The sequence below is a fragment of the Hypanus sabinus genome, chromosome 15, assembly GCF_030144855.1.
Source record: "Hypanus sabinus isolate sHypSab1 chromosome 15, sHypSab1.hap1, whole genome shotgun sequence".
Classification (NCBI taxonomy): Eukaryota; Metazoa; Chordata; class Chondrichthyes; order Myliobatiformes; family Dasyatidae; genus Hypanus; species Hypanus sabinus.
The window spans coordinates 37,291,063-37,309,915 of NC_082720.1; the positions used below are offsets into that span (position 1 = coordinate 37,291,063).

The 18,853-nt window shown below is 40.0% G+C and overlaps 1 protein-coding gene across 1 annotated transcript; it reads left to right on the plus strand.

Moving 5' to 3' along the window:
• The first annotated feature begins 1,376 nt into the window (after positions 1-1,376).
• LOC132405216 (histamine H2 receptor-like) lies at positions 1,377-2,450 on the plus strand. Its single transcript, XM_059989904.1, has one exon. It carries the CDS (start codon positions 1,377-1,379, stop codon positions 2,448-2,450), a length of 1,074 nt encoding a protein of 357 aa, XP_059845887.1.
• Positions 2,451-18,853: the final 16,403 nt, after the last annotated feature.

Below are 18,853 nucleotides of genomic sequence, written 5' to 3' on the forward strand. Positions count from 1 at the left end.
AATTTGATATAAATATACAAAGTATGGTTCGTAACTTTGCAGATGTTGCTAAAATAAGTGGTGTTGTAAATAGTTTTATGAAGAATTACAGAGATATGTTGATCAGCTGAGTATGTGGACTGAGGATTGGCATATGAGGTATTCTATTTTGGGAGATCAAACTAAGGTAGGATTTATACAGTGAATGGTAGTGCTGGGAGGTGTTATCAATCAGAAAGACCTGGGAGTGCAAGTGTATTGTTTGTTGAAAGCAGTGTCACAGGTAGATAGGGTGGTGAAGGCATTTGACATATTGGCTTTCATCTTTCAAGGAAGCGTTCAAGAGTTGTGAACTTAATGTTGCAGTGATATAAGATTTGGCGAGACTATGCCAGGAGCATTGTGCACAGTTTTGGTCACCCTGTTATAGAAAACATTAGAAACTTGAAAGAGAACAAGAGAAGATTTCCCAAGATGTTGCTTGGAGTTAGAGGCCTGAGTTACAAGAGAGATTATGCAGACTATGACTTTATTTCCTAGAACATAAGAGATTGAAGGGTGACCTGCTGGAATGCAGGGGCTCCTAACCAGGTGTCCACAGAACCCTAGGTTAATAGTAGGGGCAATGGCATAAAAAAGGTTGGGAGCCCCTGTGGATCATGAATGCCTTAGACAGGGCAAAAGCACATAGTCTTTTCTCCAGGGAGCTGAGATGCTAAAATCAAGAGGTCATAATTTTAAGGAGAATTTATTTTTAATCTGTAAAACATAGTTTTAAGCATCTGCAGAATCTCTTGGGCATAGTTTTAAGATTAGAAATAAGGGATTTGAAAGGCACATCAGGGGTAGCTTTTTCAATGCGAAGGGAATTGAGCATTTTGAATGAGCTCCTCGAAATAATGGTTGAGGCAGGTTCAATAGGAACATTTAAAAGGCATCTAGATATGTACATGAATAGGATGAGTTTAGAGGGCTATGGGCCAAATGTTGACAGATGGGACTAGTTTACTGGGCAACATAGTCACATGGATGAATTGGACCAAAGGACTTGTCTCCATGCTATAAGACTCTATGCTTCTAAACCAATGCTTACCTTGCCACTTTTATTACAGATCTGACATTACCTTCGCTGTTCACCTGACAACATTGAATTTGCTTCAACATACACAGGATATAGGAAATTGTGTTCTCCATATCCCAGTTCCCGCTGCCACTGATAATTTAAACAAATCAGGTAGAGATTATATAAGTCACTTTAAATGGCTGCTAATGTGTTTTCAGTTGCATTCTCCCTTTGTACAGACTTGTGACTTAAGAAATAAGGAATCTTAAATGTTTGAAGTGACTTCATTGTATTTGTCATTATTATGACTTCTTTTTAATACAAGATTGTGGACATGGAGAGCAATCTGACTATCACCAGTGAATCTGAACATAGGTCTGTGTTCTCCACAATCCTGGTTGGGCTTGTGTTCGGCATGATTACACTAATAACAATCTTCGGCAATGTGTTGGTGTGCTTAGTGGTGGGGTTGAACCGTCATCTTCAGAGCCATACCAACTGTCTTATTGTGTCCCTGGCGGCAACTGACCTACTGCTGGGTTTGCTGGTCATGCCTTTCTCCACAACCTTAGAGCTGCTTAATTCAGAATGGCCTTTTGGGTCCACCTTCTGTAATATCTACACCAGCTTGGATGTCATGCTGTCCACCGCTTCTATCCTCAATCTGTTTGTGATCAGCCTCGAGCGCTACCTCGCAGTCACCGCCCCTCTGAGGTACATCACGGTCATTACTCCAAAGCGGGTTGTCATCTCACTCGGACTGATTTGGAGCATTTCCATCATGTTCTCATTTTTGCCCATCAACATGGGATGGAATACCAAAGATCTGTTAGTGCAAAGCTCAAATGCAACCAATGACTGCCACTTAGAACTGAACACAACCTATGCCATTGTGGATGCATTCATCACCTTTTATATTCCTTTAGTCATCATGAGTTTAACTTATTACAAAATATTCAAAATTGCAAGGAGACAGGCCAGAAGAATCAACAACGCCAGCAAATGTAGAATTCTGAAGGAGCATAAGGCAACAGTAACTCTAGCAGCAGTGATGGGAGTCTTCATTATTTGCTGGTTCCCTTATTTTACAGTGTTTCTCCATGAAGGGATTTCAGGAATTCGAACCGACAAGACCACTTTTGTTGTGGTGCTATGGTTGGGTTATGTGAACTCAGGTCTGAATCCCATAGTGTACGCTGTACTCAATCGGGAATTCCGCATGGCATACCAGAAGCTACTGTTTTGCAGGAAAAGGAATGCACACAAGAAGGGATCGCACATCATCTATCGGTCCTGTCAGTCCAGGAATGAACAGTGTCACCAGTTGGTCCAAATCCTGGATGATAACGAGCATAGCTCTGACATTACTAAAGATATTGGCATCAGCAAAGAAGAGTCTGAAAGGTAATACATTCTCTGTCTTTATCTATGATGGTTTTCTGTGAAGTTTCTTGTGGTGGGATCCTTGAGTCATGGAATAAAACAGTTGCCAGCAAGACTAAGTCTGGTTATCAGGATGGCTAGTAAAAGCAGGGAACAGAATCATCAGTTAAGCTGCATTTATATCATTGTTTGAGGTTTAACAGTTAAGGCAGATAAACTAAGCATGAAATGTCTCTGAGGACTGGCCATAATAGAATATGTGGCAGAGAGAAAGACAAGACTGTCTTACAGATGGGTAAGGAGGGGATACGGACTTTTTGTTGAGGGAGGTAACAGCAGTACTTAGAGATAACGTTCTTGGGGAAATCATACAGTGAGTCCAAATGGGTAAAACTTCACAATAATAATCAGAGAGTTACCTTATTATAGACCCCCACAGTAGTAAGCGGGAACTTAAAGAGCAGATATGCAGAGAAATTTTTGTAAGAAAAATAGGAAAAGTATAAGACAGGCTCACAGTTAAGTTATTAAGCTTGAGCAGAACTAACTTTGGGGGCATTAGACAGGACCAAGCAGATCGTGATTGCGTGGACCTGTTTGAAGGGCAAGACACAAATGGCATGGGAGGCTTTTAAGAGTGTGATAGCAAGTGTCCAGGAGCAGCATATTTCTGTTAGGGTAAAGGGTAAACCTGTCAAGTTTAGGGGACCTTCTCTGATGAAAGATATTGAAGTACTGAGCAAAAAAAGAAAATGAAGGAAATAGAGATTGGTTTTACTAGATCATGGGCTAGTGAATCCCTTGTCCATGATAAAATGATTAAGAATACTCTTAGGAGGGTAAGTAGGAGGGCAAATAAAAGTTATGAGTTGGATCTGGCAGGTAAGATGAGGAAAAATCCCAAAAATTTCTATAGCTATATTAAGAGTAAAAAAGGTAGCTAGGGAGAGAGTAGATCCCCATAATGATCAGCAGGGCAACTTACATTTGAACTTTCAGAGACAGGTGGAAGTTTTAACAGATATTTCACTTCGGTATGAACATGGTTACTCAAGAGAAAAGGGGTAAAAGTAGAGATTTTCTGGAGACCATTCATATTACTAGGGAGGAAGTATTTGCAGTCTTATAATGCATTTGGGTGGATAAGTCCTCAGGCCCTCATTGAATACATCCTCTGACTTTAAGGAAATTGTAAGGCCCCTGTGGAGATGTTTGCTTCATTGTTAGCTATGAGTGAAGTTCCCAAAGTGACTAATGTTGTTCTGTTAAAGGTAGCAAGGATAAGCCAAAGAATGAAGGATCAGTGCGGGGAAGGTACTGGAAATGGTACCGAGGGACAGGATCAACTGGAATTTGGATAGACAAAATCTGATTAGGAGGAGTCACCATAGCTTTGTGCATGGGAAGCTGTGCTTGATGAAACTTCTGAGTTTCTTTGAAGAAAAAAGTTAAAAGGTAGATGAAGGCAAGATAGTGGATAGTGGATATTTGGACATTAGCAAGACCTTCAGCAAAGACCCAATTGGTCAGCTAGTCCGAAATGTTTGGTCCAATGAAATCCAAGGAGAGCCAGTTAGGTGGATACTAAATTGAGCTGGGGTAGGAAGCAGAGAATGGATGTCGATGACTAGTGGTGTGCCTCAGGGGTTGGTGTTGGGACCCTTGTTATTCATTATTTATATAAATAATTTGGATGCAAAATAGCAAGATTTGATCAACAAGTTTGCAGATGACATGTATTTATGGGTTGTTGTTGACAATGAAGAATGTTATGGTAGATCACAAGAGAATCTTGATTAGTTGGGAAAATGGGCTGAGGAGTGGCAAATGGATTTCAGTACAAATAAGTATGAGGTGATGCATTTTGAAAAGTCATACTATGAATGGTAGGGTGTTAAGAAGTGTAATGGGACAGAGGGTCTTAGGAGTACAAGTGCATACTGTAGTTTCTTGTAGGTGGCAGCACAGGAAGACAGGGTTATAAAAAAAGACATTTTTCACACTCTCCTTCATCATTCAGGGCAATGAGTAAAGGTGTTGTGATTTTATGTTGCAGTTGTAAACGTCTTCAGTAAGGCTGCTCCTGGAGTACTGTGGGGTTTTGGTTGGCATGTTTCAGGAAAACTGTGGGTAAATTGGAAAAGAGTGCAGAAAAAATTTACATGGGTGTTTCTAGGATTAGAGGGCCTGAGATATAGGGGAGGTTGGGTGGGTTATGTCTTTAATCCATGGAATATACAACAATGGGACTGTCCTTACAGAAATGTTTAAAATTGTGGGAGGCATAGATAAGTAGATGGTAATAGTCTTTTCCCTAGCGTAGTGAACACCAACTAGGGGGTATATATTTAGGGTGAGAGGGTAAAGATTTAAAAGGGACTTGAGAAGCAATTTTTTCACACAGTATGTGGTGAATATGTGGAATAAGCTACCAGAAGTGGTTGAGGTAGGTACAAATGTACCATTTAAGGAGTACTTGGATAGGTATGTGGAAAGTTGGAGCATAGAAGGATATGGGCCAAATGCAAAATATTGGCACTAGCTAGGTGGGCACCATGGTTGGTCTGGCTTCATTGAACTGAAGGGCTGACTGCCATTAAATTAAAAGTTTACCTTTACGTGCATTAATTTTTTACCATGGAACTGAAATATATGTTCTCAAATTGCAGTTTGCAAACACCAGGAAGCATTATTTCACAGAAATAAAATGAGTGCATGTGCAAAATTAAAGAGTTAAAACCTTTGAATAGTTTAGAACCCATCAAGTGGAGTTCCTTCAAGATAAATGGGATGTCTGAACAAAAATGGTATTTTCATTCAATTATCTCAACAAAAGATAGGATCAGGCTATATTTAACTGGATCCAAACAATTTGGAAACCATTGGTTTACCTATTGGAGACAAGTTATGGACATAGAAAAAGTCAAATTCACAACTAACAAGAATTCTAAGTCAATAAACTTTACTTTATTGTCACCAAACAATTGATACTAGAGCGTACAATCATCACAGTGATATTTGTTTCTGTGCTTCACGTAGAACTAGGGTAGAGATGTCAAAATTACATCTTTGTAATTATTCATTGTTTAAATAAATACACTTCACTGTGTTCCTAACATTTTTTAACTGTATATAATTATGTCCATGGATTTTGAGCCATTTTTATGTGTGGTTTAGTTACTTTATAAAAAGTTTCACACTGCTGAGACAAATAATAATGTTACACCTTAAGTACATGGGTCAAAATCTTACAGAAGTATTTCAAAGTGCAGTTTACTATGCACTAAGGGGTTGTACAGAGCAACTAAAATGAAATATTCTCATTGGTTGAAGGTGAAAAATTAAAGCTCATAGAAGGAACGTAATTAACAAAAGGACCAAGAGTAATATGAAGAATCTTCAGTTACACAGCTATTGTTGAAGGTCTAGCATACTTTGTGATGTTTGTTTTAATGTAGATTCAATTGTGTTGTTCAAAGGTGAACTGGATAAGTACAGGTGATACAGAAGACCTGGAAGGCTGTATGAGATCATTTATGTAAAGTATAATCAATATGACATGGGAAACTAGGGGAAAAGGACTTAAAGGAAAGAACATAGTACATTATGAAGTGGAGGCTCAACTATTTTGGGCAATTGAGGAAATTGTTCATTTGTGATATATGGAAAAATTTTTATAGACAGTTCTCAGGAACAAAACCTCTCCCTGTATATGAAAGTATTTGCAGAGCAGGGAAATTGAAGTAGCTCAATTGCTCCTCATGTACTTGATAGGTCAAATGCCCATCTTCTGTTGCAGAGAACACTAAAACACAGAAACAAGTCTTTTGGCCCATCTAGTCCAATCCAAACTATTAATCTGCCTAGATCCATCAACCAGCACACAGACAATAGCCTTCCATAGCCTCCCAGCTATGTACCTATCTAAATTTCTCTTAGACGTTGAAATCAAACCTGCATCCACCACTTGTGCTGGCTGGTACCTCGTTCCACACTCTCACTACCTTCTCAGTGAAGAAGTTCCTCCTCATCTTCCCCTTAAACCTTTTATGTTTCCCTCTTAATCATTAACATCTAGTTCTAGTCTCACCCAACCCCAGCAGAAACAGCCTGGTTGCAATTACCCTATCAGTACCACTTGTAATTTTGTATAACTGTACTAAATCTCCCCTCATTCTTCTATGCTGTAGGGAATAAAATCCTCACCTGTTCAACCTTTCCCTATAACCCAGGTCCTCAATTCCTGGCAATGACCTTGTAAATTTTCTCTGCACACTTTCAATCTTATTGACATCTTTCCTGTAGCTACTGTAGGTGACCAAAACTGCACACAATACTAATTAGTCCTCAACAAAGTCTTTTACAACTACAACATAACATTTCATCACCCATACTCAGTACTTCGATTTATGAAAGTCAATGTGCCAAAAGCTTTTTTTATGACCCTGTCTACCTGCAACACCACTTTCAAGGAATTATAGATCTGTATTCCCAGATCTCTCTGTTCTATTGCACTCCTCACTGTCTTACCTGTCACTGTGTAAGCCCTACACTGGTTTATCCTACCAAAGAGCAGCACCTCACACTTTTCTGCATTAAGTTCCATCTGCCATTTTTCAGCCCATTCTTCTAGCTGGTCCAGATCCTGATGCAAGCTCTGATATTGTTACTCACTGCCCATTACAACCCAATTTTCAAAGGTACAATTTAATGTCAGAGAAATATATACAACATACATCATGAAAACAGAGGAGTGCCCCAAAGAATGAACGACAGTCAAATGTTTGAACCCTAAAGTCCCCCCCAGCTCCCCCCTCCTATGCATAAGCAGCAGCAAGTAACAATCCTCCCTCCCCCCACCGGCAAAAACAAAGCATCAGCACCTGCCACCAAGCACTCAAGGTTGAGCAAAGCAGCAGCAAAGACACAGACTTACAGTTACCCCAAAGACTACATTGTTCACCCAGTATTCAACATACCACGGGCTCTCTCTCTCTCCCTAATAAGGGAGAAGGAGATATCTCCATTTCACAGTGAGAGGGGAGACATAACAAACAACTTGCTGGTTTACGATGTTAAAAGTCTGCACTTTGCTGTTTTTGAGCTCTGTGTCCAGAGATCAAGATTCTCAGGGCACACAGCCATAGATATTCTAACTCCCCTGACAACACACAGTTCTCCTGTTGTGACATCGACCCTCACTCTGCCCGTCTCCAGAGGCCCGAGATCCTAGGCTTCCAAAGCCGAGCCAAACACTTAGGCCGAACCCTTGGTGTGCCAAACAACAACAGTCAGTTCTGAAACCCCGAGAGCAGGTCCCATTCCCACAAAGAACCATAGTCAGCATGTAACTCCAGGACAGGGTCTTCAAAAGAACTCTGAAAGGGAAAAATAAAGATATTAAAGATGGAAATAGAGCTGTTTCCGAAGATGTAAGCAAAGAAGTCACCATTAAGTGCCATCATCGCTCTGCTCCGCCTTCTAAAGGTGTTACCTGTATATTTTCTAATCCATTTTAACACATTATCATCTGATTGTTGATATAAATGACAAATAGCAAAGGACCCAGGACCGATCCCTTTGGCACACCATGAATTACAGGCCTCTAGTCGGATAGGTAACCATCTACTACCACTCTCTGGCTTCTCCCACAAAGCCAATGCCTAATGCAGTTTAATACCTCATCATGAATGTCAAGCGACTGAACCTTCTTGACCAACCTCCCAGGCTGAACTTTATCAGAAGTCTTGCAAAAGTCCTTGTAAACAACATCCACTGCATTGCTTTCACTAGCATACCTGGTAACTTCCTCAATAAATTCTGTAAGATTCATTATGCAGTTGGCCCTCTTTATCCGCGGGGGATTGGTTCCAGGATCCCCCACAGATACCAAAAAACACGGATGCTCAAGTCCCTTATATAAAATGGTTTAGTATTTGCATATAACCTAGGCACATTCTACCGTACACTTTAAATCATCTCTAGATTACTTATAATATCTAATACAATGTAAATGCTATGTAAATAGTTGTTATACTGTATTGTTTAGGGAATAATGATAAGAAAAAAAAATCTGTACATGTTTAGTATAGATGCAACTATCATAGCTCTTTTGGGAATGCTGATGCCGTCTCGGCATCAGCCGAACCCGATTCTCCCATGATCTTTAAGTTCTTGAGGCTGTAGCGCTTTACATAGCTAGACAGCCATCCCTTACTAGCCTTAAACTCCTTCCTCTCACTCACAACACAAGATGCAAGGCTAACAATGCTCAGACAAATAGTGCTGGAGAGAGAACTTATGGGTTTTCCTGATCTGCGGTTGGTTGAATCTGTGCATGCGGAGCCTGCGGATAAGGAGTGCCGACTGTACATGACCTAGCACATACAAAGCCATGTTGACTATCTCTGATGCCACATAGAATAGTGGTTAGCACAACACTATTACAGATTGGGCGTCAGAGTTCAGAGTTCAATTTTGGTGTCCTTCTTAAGAAGTTAGTATGTATATCTGATTGTCTGGATTTCTTCTGGGTGCTCTGGTTTCCTCTTATTATTAAAGTGTTTCTTAAGCAAAAGAACAACACTAGCTATCCTCTGGTCATCCAGCACCTAACTTGAGGCTAAAACACTTTTTAAGTATATCTGCTAGGGCCCCTGCAATTTCTGCACTAGCCTCCTACAAGGTCGAAGGAACACATCAGGCCCTGGAGATTTATCCACCCTAATTTGCCTCAAGATAGCAAACACCTCCTCCTCTATAATCTGTATGTGGTTCATGACCTCACTGCTGATTGGCCTCACTTCTATGTCCATCTCTTGAATAACACAGATGCAAACAATCAATTTAAAATCTCTTTCAGTTCCATGCATAGATGACCACTTTGATCTTTCAGAGGCCCAATTTTGTCCCTTGCTATCCATTTGATCTTAATGTACAGTTTCCACAGAAGCCATTGGGATTCTTCTTCACCTTGTCTGCTAGACCAAACTCCTGTTTTCTATTAAGCCTCCTGATTTCATCTTTAACTATTCTCTTGCATTTCTTATAATCATCATGTACTTCTTTAATTCCTTTCTGTCTATACCTTTTATGTACCACCTTCTTTATCTTAACCAGGGCCTCAACTAAGGTTGCCTAAACCTGTTATCCTTGCCTTTTATCTGATAAAAACACACAAACTCTGTAATCTCAAAATTTGTCTTTTCCACTTACCAAACACATCTTTGCCAGAAAATAACCTGTCACAATCCACAATTGCTTCATCTCTTCAGATTTAATCAAAACTGGCATTTCTCCAATTTAGAATCTCAAACTGAGGACCAGACCTATCATACTCAATAATTATCTTGAAATTAATGGTATAATGATCAATAGTTGTAAAGTGTTCCCCTACACAAACTTCTGTCATCTGCCCTGATTCATATATAGGACCCTGGTGGACCCCACTTGGAGAACTGTGCTCAGTTCCGGTCGCCTCACTACAGGAAGGACGTGGAAACCATAGAAAGGGTGCAGAGGAGATTTACAAGGATGTTGCCTGGATTGGGGAGCATCCCTTATGAGAACAGGTTGAGTGAACTCGGCCTTTTCTCCTTGGAGTGATGGAGGATGAGAAGTGACCTGATAGGGGTGTATAAGATAATGAGAGGTATTGATCGTGTGGATAGTCAGGGGCTTTTTCCCAGAGCTGAAATGGTTGCCATTTTTTGGTTGCAAGGTGCTGGGGAGTAGGTACAGAGGAGACATCAGGGGTAAGTTTTTACGTAGAGAGTGGTGAATGCATGGAATGGGCTGCCGGCAACAGTGATGGAGGCGGATATGATAGGGTCTTTTAAGAGACTTTTAGATAAGTACATGGAGCTTAGAAAAATAGAGGGCTATGGGTAAGCCTAGTAATTTCTAAGGTAGGAACGTTGGGCACAACTTTGTGGGCCAAAGGACTTGTATTGTGCTGTAGGTTTTCTATTTTCTATGTTTCTATTCCCTAATTGCCAATCTACTATCACACTCTCTCTAGTTAGGATCTCTATGTACTGTTTAAGGAAACTTTCCCAAACACAGTTGACAAACTCTATTCCATTCAACCATTTTACAGTATTGAAGTCCCAGTCAATATGTGGGAAGTTAAAATCACTTACTGTCACACCCTTATGTTTCTTACAACAGTCTGTAATCTCTCCACAAATTTGTTCCTCTAAATACCATGTGTTGTTGTATGGTCTATAATAAAATCCCACTAATGTGCTCATCCCTTTCTTAATCCTCAGTTCCACCCATTTAGCCTCAGTAGACAAGTTCTCCAGTCTGTACTGTCAGAGCACTGCTGAGATATTTTCCCTAACTGGTCATGCCACCCCTTCCTTCTCAATCCCTCTTGCTCTAGCATGTTTAAAACAACAAAATGCTGGAAAATTGAGCAGCCAGTCCTGCCTCTCCTGCGACCAGGTGTCACTAATAGCTACAACGTCATAATTACATGTCCTAAACTCATCCATCTTTTCTAAAATACTCCTTGTATTGAAATATACACAGCCCATAACAGTGGGTCGCACCTAGCTCAACCTTTTGATTCTGAACTTTGTATGTAGACTTAACACATCTTTCTCCACAACCACTCCACAATCTGCACTGGCATTCGGGTTCCCAATTCCCTGCAACTCTATTTTAAACCCCCGCCTACTCTCAAACTATTCTCAGAATAGGCTCTGAATAGGGACAGAAGCTCTGGGAATGTCTACAGATAGTCAAATCCTGAAAACTAATACTTTGTAAATGATAATGATCATGTATTTGAAGTAAAATTTGGAACTTCCAGAAGTGATTTAATAGTAAGCAAAGGAAAATAGCTGACATGAAATTTTAAGTTTGTTTTCCTCATCACAACTGCTTAATTCTTCTGTAAGTCATAGTAATCATGAATGTTAGAATCATTGTAATAATGAATGTTAGAATCAGAATCAGGATTATTGTTACTGACATAAGTCGTAAAATTTGTTGTTTTGTGGTAGCAGTGCAGGCATAAAATATTACAAGTTACATTAAAAATAAATCAATAAAATAGTGGTAGAGAAATAGTGAGGTGTTCATGGGGTCATCGATCATTTAGAAGTCTAATGACAGAGGGGAAGAAACTGTTCCTAAAACATTGAGTTTGGATCTTTAGGTTCTTGTACCTCCTCCCTGATGGTAGTAATGAGATGATGAGAGTTTTTAAGGATAGATGCCACTTTCTTGAGGCATTGCCTTTTGAAGGTGCCCTCAATATTGGGGGAGGCTTGAGCCAATGATGGAAGTGGAGAGTCATCAACCCAATGAAGCCTCTTATGACCCTGTGCATTGGCGTCTCCACGCCAGGTGGTGATCAACTAGTCAGAATGCTCTCCATGGTACATCTGCAGAAACTTGCTAGAGTTTCTGGTGACCTACCAAATCTCCACAAACTCAATATGCTGAGCTCAGGATAGATCATCTGAAATTTTGACTCCTTGCTCACCTTTTCTACTGCTGTCCCCTAAATGATAATTGATGTGTGCTGTTCTGTCTTCCCCTTCCTGAAGTCTACAATTAAATCCTTAATCCTATTGACATTGAGTACAAGGTTATTGTTGTGACTCCATATGAGCAGCCAATCTATTTCAGTCCTGTACAACACCCTGTCACCATCTGAGTTTCTGCCAATAACTGTGGTATCATCAGTGAATTTATACAACCTTATAGTCAATGTTAGTAAGACCAAGGATTTGATGTGGACTTAGGAAGCAGGAGTTAAGGGAACACACACCAGCCCTCATTGAGGGATCAGAAGTGGAAAGTTTAAGCAGTTTTAAGTTCCTGGTGTGAAAATCTCTGAGGATCTATCCTGGACCCAACATGTAGATGCAATTACAAAGAAGGCACAACAGCAGCTATATTTCATTAGGAGTTTGAGAACAATTGGTATGTCAACAAAGACAATGGCAAGTTTCCACAGAAACTTGCCATGCAGAGCACTCTAACTGGTTGCATTACCATCTGGTATGTAGGAGACACTGCACAGGATTGTAAAAGGCTACAGAAATTTGTAAACTATGCCGGCTCCATCATGGGCACTCACCTCCCCACCAGTGAGGGCATCTTCAAAAAGCAATGCCTTAAAATGACGACTCCATCATGAAGGAGCCCACCTCACCCAGGATATGCTTACTTCTCATTGTTACCATCAAGAAGGAGGTACAGAACCTTGAAGACACATATTCAACATTGTAGGAACAGCTTCTTCTCCTCCACCATTGGTTTTGAGAATGGACAATAAACCCATGAACACTACCTCAGTATTTTTTCCTCTCTTTTTGCCCTACTTACTTAATTTTCTTTTTTATATATACTACTTATTTTAATTTATAGTTTTTGTTGTTATGTATTGCAAAGTAGTGCTGTCACATAACAACAAATTTCTCAACACCTGCCTGTGATATTAAACTTGATTCTGCTTGACTTTTGAGCTGTGTTTCGTCACAATGTCATGAGTGTAGAGAGAGTAGAGCAATGGGCTAAGTGCCCATCCCATCCATGAGTTACACCTGCATTGATTGTTAGCAAGAAAGAGATACAATTCTGATCCACACTGACTGTGGTCTCCTGATGGGAAGTCAAGAATCCAGTTACAGAGAGAAGTACAAAGGCTCAGATTCTGAAGTTGGTTGATTAGTTCTGAGGGGAGATGGTGTTGAATGCCAAACTGTAATCAATAAACAGCAGCTTGACATAGGTTGTCCAGGTGGTCCAAATCCCAGTAGAGAGCAAGTGAAATCGTATCTACTTCAGACCTTTTGAGGCAGTAGGCAAATTGCAAAGGTAGAGGTCCTTGCTCAGGTGGAATTAATTCTAGCCACCACAAACTTCTCAGTGCATTTCATCACAATAGGTATGAGCACTACTAAGTGATAGTCATTGAGACAGCTCAGCCTGCTCTTCTTGACCTTCGGTACGATGAATGCTCTTTTTAGTCAGGTGGTTACTTCTAACTGCAGCAGTGAGAGGTTGAAGGTGTCCTTGAACACTCCAGCCAGTCAGCACAGGTTTTCAGTGCCCTGCTGCCAGATTCTCTCATCTTGCAAGAGTTTGCCCTCTTGAATGTTCTGATATCAGCCTCCGGGACAGAGATCATAGGTTTGCCAGATATTTTGAGGATCTACAGAGGTGTAATTTCATTCTCCCATTCACATTGTTCATAAAAGGCATTCAACTCATCAGGGACAAGTCGATGTGGACTGTAGCATTTTCATTCAGATCTGAAGCTGAGTCCCTGAACAAGATTGTGTACACAGATTCAAGCAATCTGTAGTGCTCTTCTTCCTCCTTTGACCAGATCTTTGCAGTCCTCACCACTGGTGCTGTGGTCTTCAGTCTCTGTCTATATGCCAGGAGTCAAAGCATCACCGCCAATTATGCTATGAAGTTTTGCCTGCTAGGAAGTAATGGCATACAGACCCTGACGTACATCTAACTTCACATGAAATTTGCCTTTTCGCTGTCAAAACAGTGTTCTGTAGGTCATAGTTGGACTTCTTGTAGGGTTTGGGATGTCTTGTCTTAAACACCACAGACCTAGCCCTCAGCAGAATGCATATCTCCTGGTTCATCCACAGCTTCTGGTTTGATTATGTTTAGTATGTTCTTGAAGGCACACACTCGTCCACACAGGTATTGAATTTGGTGACGATTGTGACATTTTCATTCAGATCCAAAGATAAGTCCCTAAATATGGTCCAGTATACTGATTCAAAGCAGTTCTGTAAAGACTCTTCTTGCTCCCTTGACCATATCTTCATGGTGCTCTCCATTGGTAGTGTAGTCTTCAGTTTCTGCCTGTACACCAGGAATAGAAGTACAGTTAGGTGATTGCCAATGTGTGGGTGTGTCATGGCACTGTAAGCGTTTTTCAGGGTGATGTAACAGTTACTAAATTATAATGACTTCTCTGCTTCCAAAGGGGACATGTTAGTGGTAGTTTTTCAGACTTCTTTAAGCTGACCTGGTTGAAGTCTCCCTCAATGACTGTGTTGTCTCGTGACTGCGGATTACTTGTATGTTTTTCATTTATTGCAGGAATCATAATCAAATATGCAATACATATTAATTCTATCACAGTCTTCAGCCTCCAAAATTTAAAAAATGCTAAGTAATGCCATTAAAATCAGGGTTTATTATTGCTGTACTTTGAATATTTTTTTTCTTTTTTTACTGCTCTAGAAATAAAACACATTAATATATTTCTGGGAAATGAAATGTACTTGCAGGGCAGATCAAGTACATGTGCTATGGATTAGATGCAGGCTTTGTGCTAAATATTAACAAGATACTTAAACTCTGACTTCAGTAGAGCTACCCTTGCTGCAGCATTGACGTTTCCACTTCTAACTAATGAATCCGTTTAGAACAGTCATTCTGCAGTAAATCATGGGAAAATCTGTGCTAACAAATTTGGAAATTATGTCAAGACTGTAAAGCCAGTTTCATTTGGGACTGATAGAAGATATTTTGTAACAGACCTGGATTTGAAACCCTAAAGGATGGTAGATACGCACACTATTTTCAGTGGTACAATGGTTCCATATAGTATCAGAGAATGTGTACAATACACAACCTGAAATTCTTACTCTCCGCAAGCTAATGGAAATATATTTGCATGTCTTCAACAGGTGCAAAATTAGCTCGGTGAGTGCTTTGAACAAAGCAGAACATGTTCTTTTAAATTACATATTTGCAATTCAGTGTATATTATTACCTTAATTTCACTCAATTGTGTTTCCAAAATGTTTCATGTATATAGAATATAGAACAGGACCGTCTGAGCCAACCAATATGTTAATCTAAATTAATCTCATCTGGCTACATATGGTCCACACCCTACTTTACCCTGCCAGTTCTTGCTTCTGGCCAAATGTTTCTTAGGTTTTGCGATCATATTGATTTGATGGGATTGGACTATAGCACTACTCACCCCACCATAATTAGAGGGAACTAGTGAAGCAAATATGTAGGGAAATAACTATAGAAATAATAGGTTTGTAATAGTAGGCAATTTTAACTTCCCTAATATTGACTGGGAGGAAGCAGAATTTGTTAAGTATGTCTTGGAAAGTTTTCTGATGAAATATGTACTGTAGCCATTTGTAATAGTGTTTGTCTGGTTGCCCCCTCAGCACTGTACAACCTTACAGGGAAATGAGACGGGAATATCTGCAAGTTAAAATTCTAAATTGGAACAAGGCCATTTTTGATTGCATTAGGCAGCAAAATGCAGGAGTTGATTGGAAATGACTGGTAAAGGGATGCGAAGCAAATGGAAGGCATTTGTAACTGAAACAGGTTGCATTCTCATTAGAGTAAAGGGCAATGCTGGCAGGATTAGGGAAGTCTAGCTGATGGAGGGGTTTTGAGGCCCTGTTCAGGTGAAAAAAGAGGCATATGAAAATGATAAGCAGCTGGGTAGAAGCAAATCCTTGGAGGAGTACAAGGGAGGTATGAGTACATTTATGAGGAAATCATGAGGAGAAGAAAGAAAAAAATGAGATATCCTTAGCAGATAATCTAAAGAAGAATATTAAGATTTGATGAATACATTAAAAATAAAAACATAATTAGGGAAAGAACAGACCCTTTTAAAATCATTTTGGTTGCCTACATGTGGAGTCATGAGAGACAAATAAATACCTCTTTTGTATTTACCATGGAGAAGGTTATGGAAGCTCAGGGATATCAGGAAGTTTGTTTGTATTTATCATGGAGAAAGTCATAGAAGCTCAGAAATATCATGGAAGAGAATGAGGATATCCTGAAACGACAATATTCTGATAGAGATGTTGGCAGCCTTGAGCTGCATGAAGGTAAATAAATTATTGAGACCTAAGTGTATTCTAGGAAGCAAGGGAAGAAACTGTTGGGATCTTGGCAGAGATTTTTGTATGCTCCTAACTGTGGATGAGGTACTGAAAAAAGTGGTAAATTATACCTTTATTTTAGAAGGCTGTAAGAACAAGCTGCTGGTCTACAGGCAAATGAGCCTAATGTTAGTTAGGTGGGGGGTAAAGTTACTGGAGAGGATTCTGAGAGACAGGATGTATCTACATTTGGAAGAGGCTGCATGGACTCTATACATGGGAAATAGTCTCAAAAAATTAAAAATAATTTATGAATAGGATACCAAGAGAACTGAAGAGGTCATGATAAAATACATTGTCCCCAGCTGTTTGCCATTTAGCAATTTGGGTAGTAAGTGTGCTGATGCCACCAAAGTTAGAAGATGGGTCACAGAACAGAAAAGCACAGAAAAAGGCCCTTCTGTGCTAAGTAAAACTACACATTTGCCTGCATTGTCTCTATTCCTTAGCCCTTACTTGTTGATGTGCCTTTCTAACTGCCAGTTAAATGTTGCTATTATATCTACTTCTACCATTACCCTAGCAGCACATTCTGGGCACTTACTTGAGCAAAAAACTCACCACACAAATCTGCTTTGAAACGCCTCCCTCTCATCTTAAATCTTATTCCACTATTGTATGATACTTCTATTCTGGGAAAAAGATTTTATTACCTAGTTCATGCTTTTCATGATTTTATATACTTCATTTAGATCACCCCACAATCTCTAATGCTCCAGAGAAAACATCTCAATTTTGTCCAAACTTTCCTTTTAGTTAATATTCTCTAATTCAGACAATATCTGAGTGAACCTCTTCTGCACCCTCTCCAAAGCCTCCACATCCTTCCTGTTATGACCAAAAATTTATACAACTGCAACATGACTTTCTACTTTTATACTCAGCATCCTGACTGACAAAGCCAATATACAGTATGCCTTCTTTAACCACCCTATCCATTGTGTTGCCACTTGTGGCAGCTACAGACTGGCAACCCTCTGTATATCAGTACTCCTAAGGTTTCTGCTATTTCCTCCATAATTTATTTTTAAATATGAACTCCAAAAGTCCAACACTTGTCACATGGCCTCCCCTGACAAAACCATGTCTTTCCAAATGCGAGTAAATCCTGTCCCTAACCATCTTTTCCAGTCATTTCTCTATCAGCAATGAAAGGCTTAGTGGCCTATAATTTTCTGGATTATCTGACTGCTCGTCCTAAACAAAGAAACAACACTGGCCACTCACCAATCTTCATTCTCCAAAACAAATTCATTCACATATTTCAGCCATACAAATTCATACATATAAAGAAGTTGACACTGCTAGCAAAATAACTAAGTATATTTGTTAAAACATGAAGCACTTCATACAGACTGCATGGAGAGGGGGAGCCTGCTGCATGGGCAACAGCTTGCTTGGCATATTGTACTGCCCTGGCTTGCGTATTGACTTTGATGCAGACAGCTAGGACACAACATCCATGGTTGACCCCTGAAAATGGAGGGTCTTCATCTCTACTCTAAATGGACGTCCTTCAATCTTGAAGTCATGCCCTGTTATCCTAGAATCCCCTACCATGGGAAATAACTTTGCTATATCTAATCCGTTCAGGCCTTTTAACATTTGGAATGTTTCTATGAGACTCCCCGCTCATTCTCCTGAACTCCAGGGAATACAGCCCAAGACTGCCAGATGTCCCTCATATGATAACCCTTTCATTCCTGGAATCACTCTTGTGAATCTTCTCTGAACTATTTCCAAGGTCAGTATATCCTTTCTAAAATGAGGAGCCCAAAACTGCACACAATGCTCCAAATATGTTCTCCCGAGTGCCTTATAGAGCCTCAACATCACATCCCTACTCTTTTATTCTATACCTCTAGAAATGAATGCCAACATTGCATTCACCTTCTTCACAACCAACTCAACCTGGAGGGTGACCTTTAGGGTATCTTGTACAAGGACTCCCAAGTCCCTTTGCATCTCTGTATTTTGAATTCTCTCCCCATCTAAATAATAGTCTGCCTGTTTATTTCTTCTATCAAAGTGCATGACCATACAGTTCCCAACACTGTATTTCATTTGCCACTTCTTTGCCCATTCCCCTAAGCTATCTAAGTCTCTCTGCAGGCTCTCTGTTTCCTTAACACTACCCGCTCCTCTACCTATCTTTGTATCATTGTCGAATTTAGACACAAATCCATAAATACTGCAGTCCAAATCATTGACATATATCGTAAAAAGCAGTGGTCCCAACACTAACCCCTGTGGAACTCCACTGGTAACCAGTAGCCAGCCAGAATAGGATCCTTTTATTCCCACTCTCTGTTTTCTGCTGACTAGTCAATGCTCAACCCATGCTAGTAACTTCCCTGTAATTCCATGGGCTCTTATCTTGACAAGCAGCCTCATGTACAGCACCTTGTCAAAGGCCTTCTGAAAATCCAAATACACCACGTCTACCGCATCTCCTTTGTCTACCCTGCTTGTAATTTCCTCAAAGTATTGCAGTAGGTTTGTC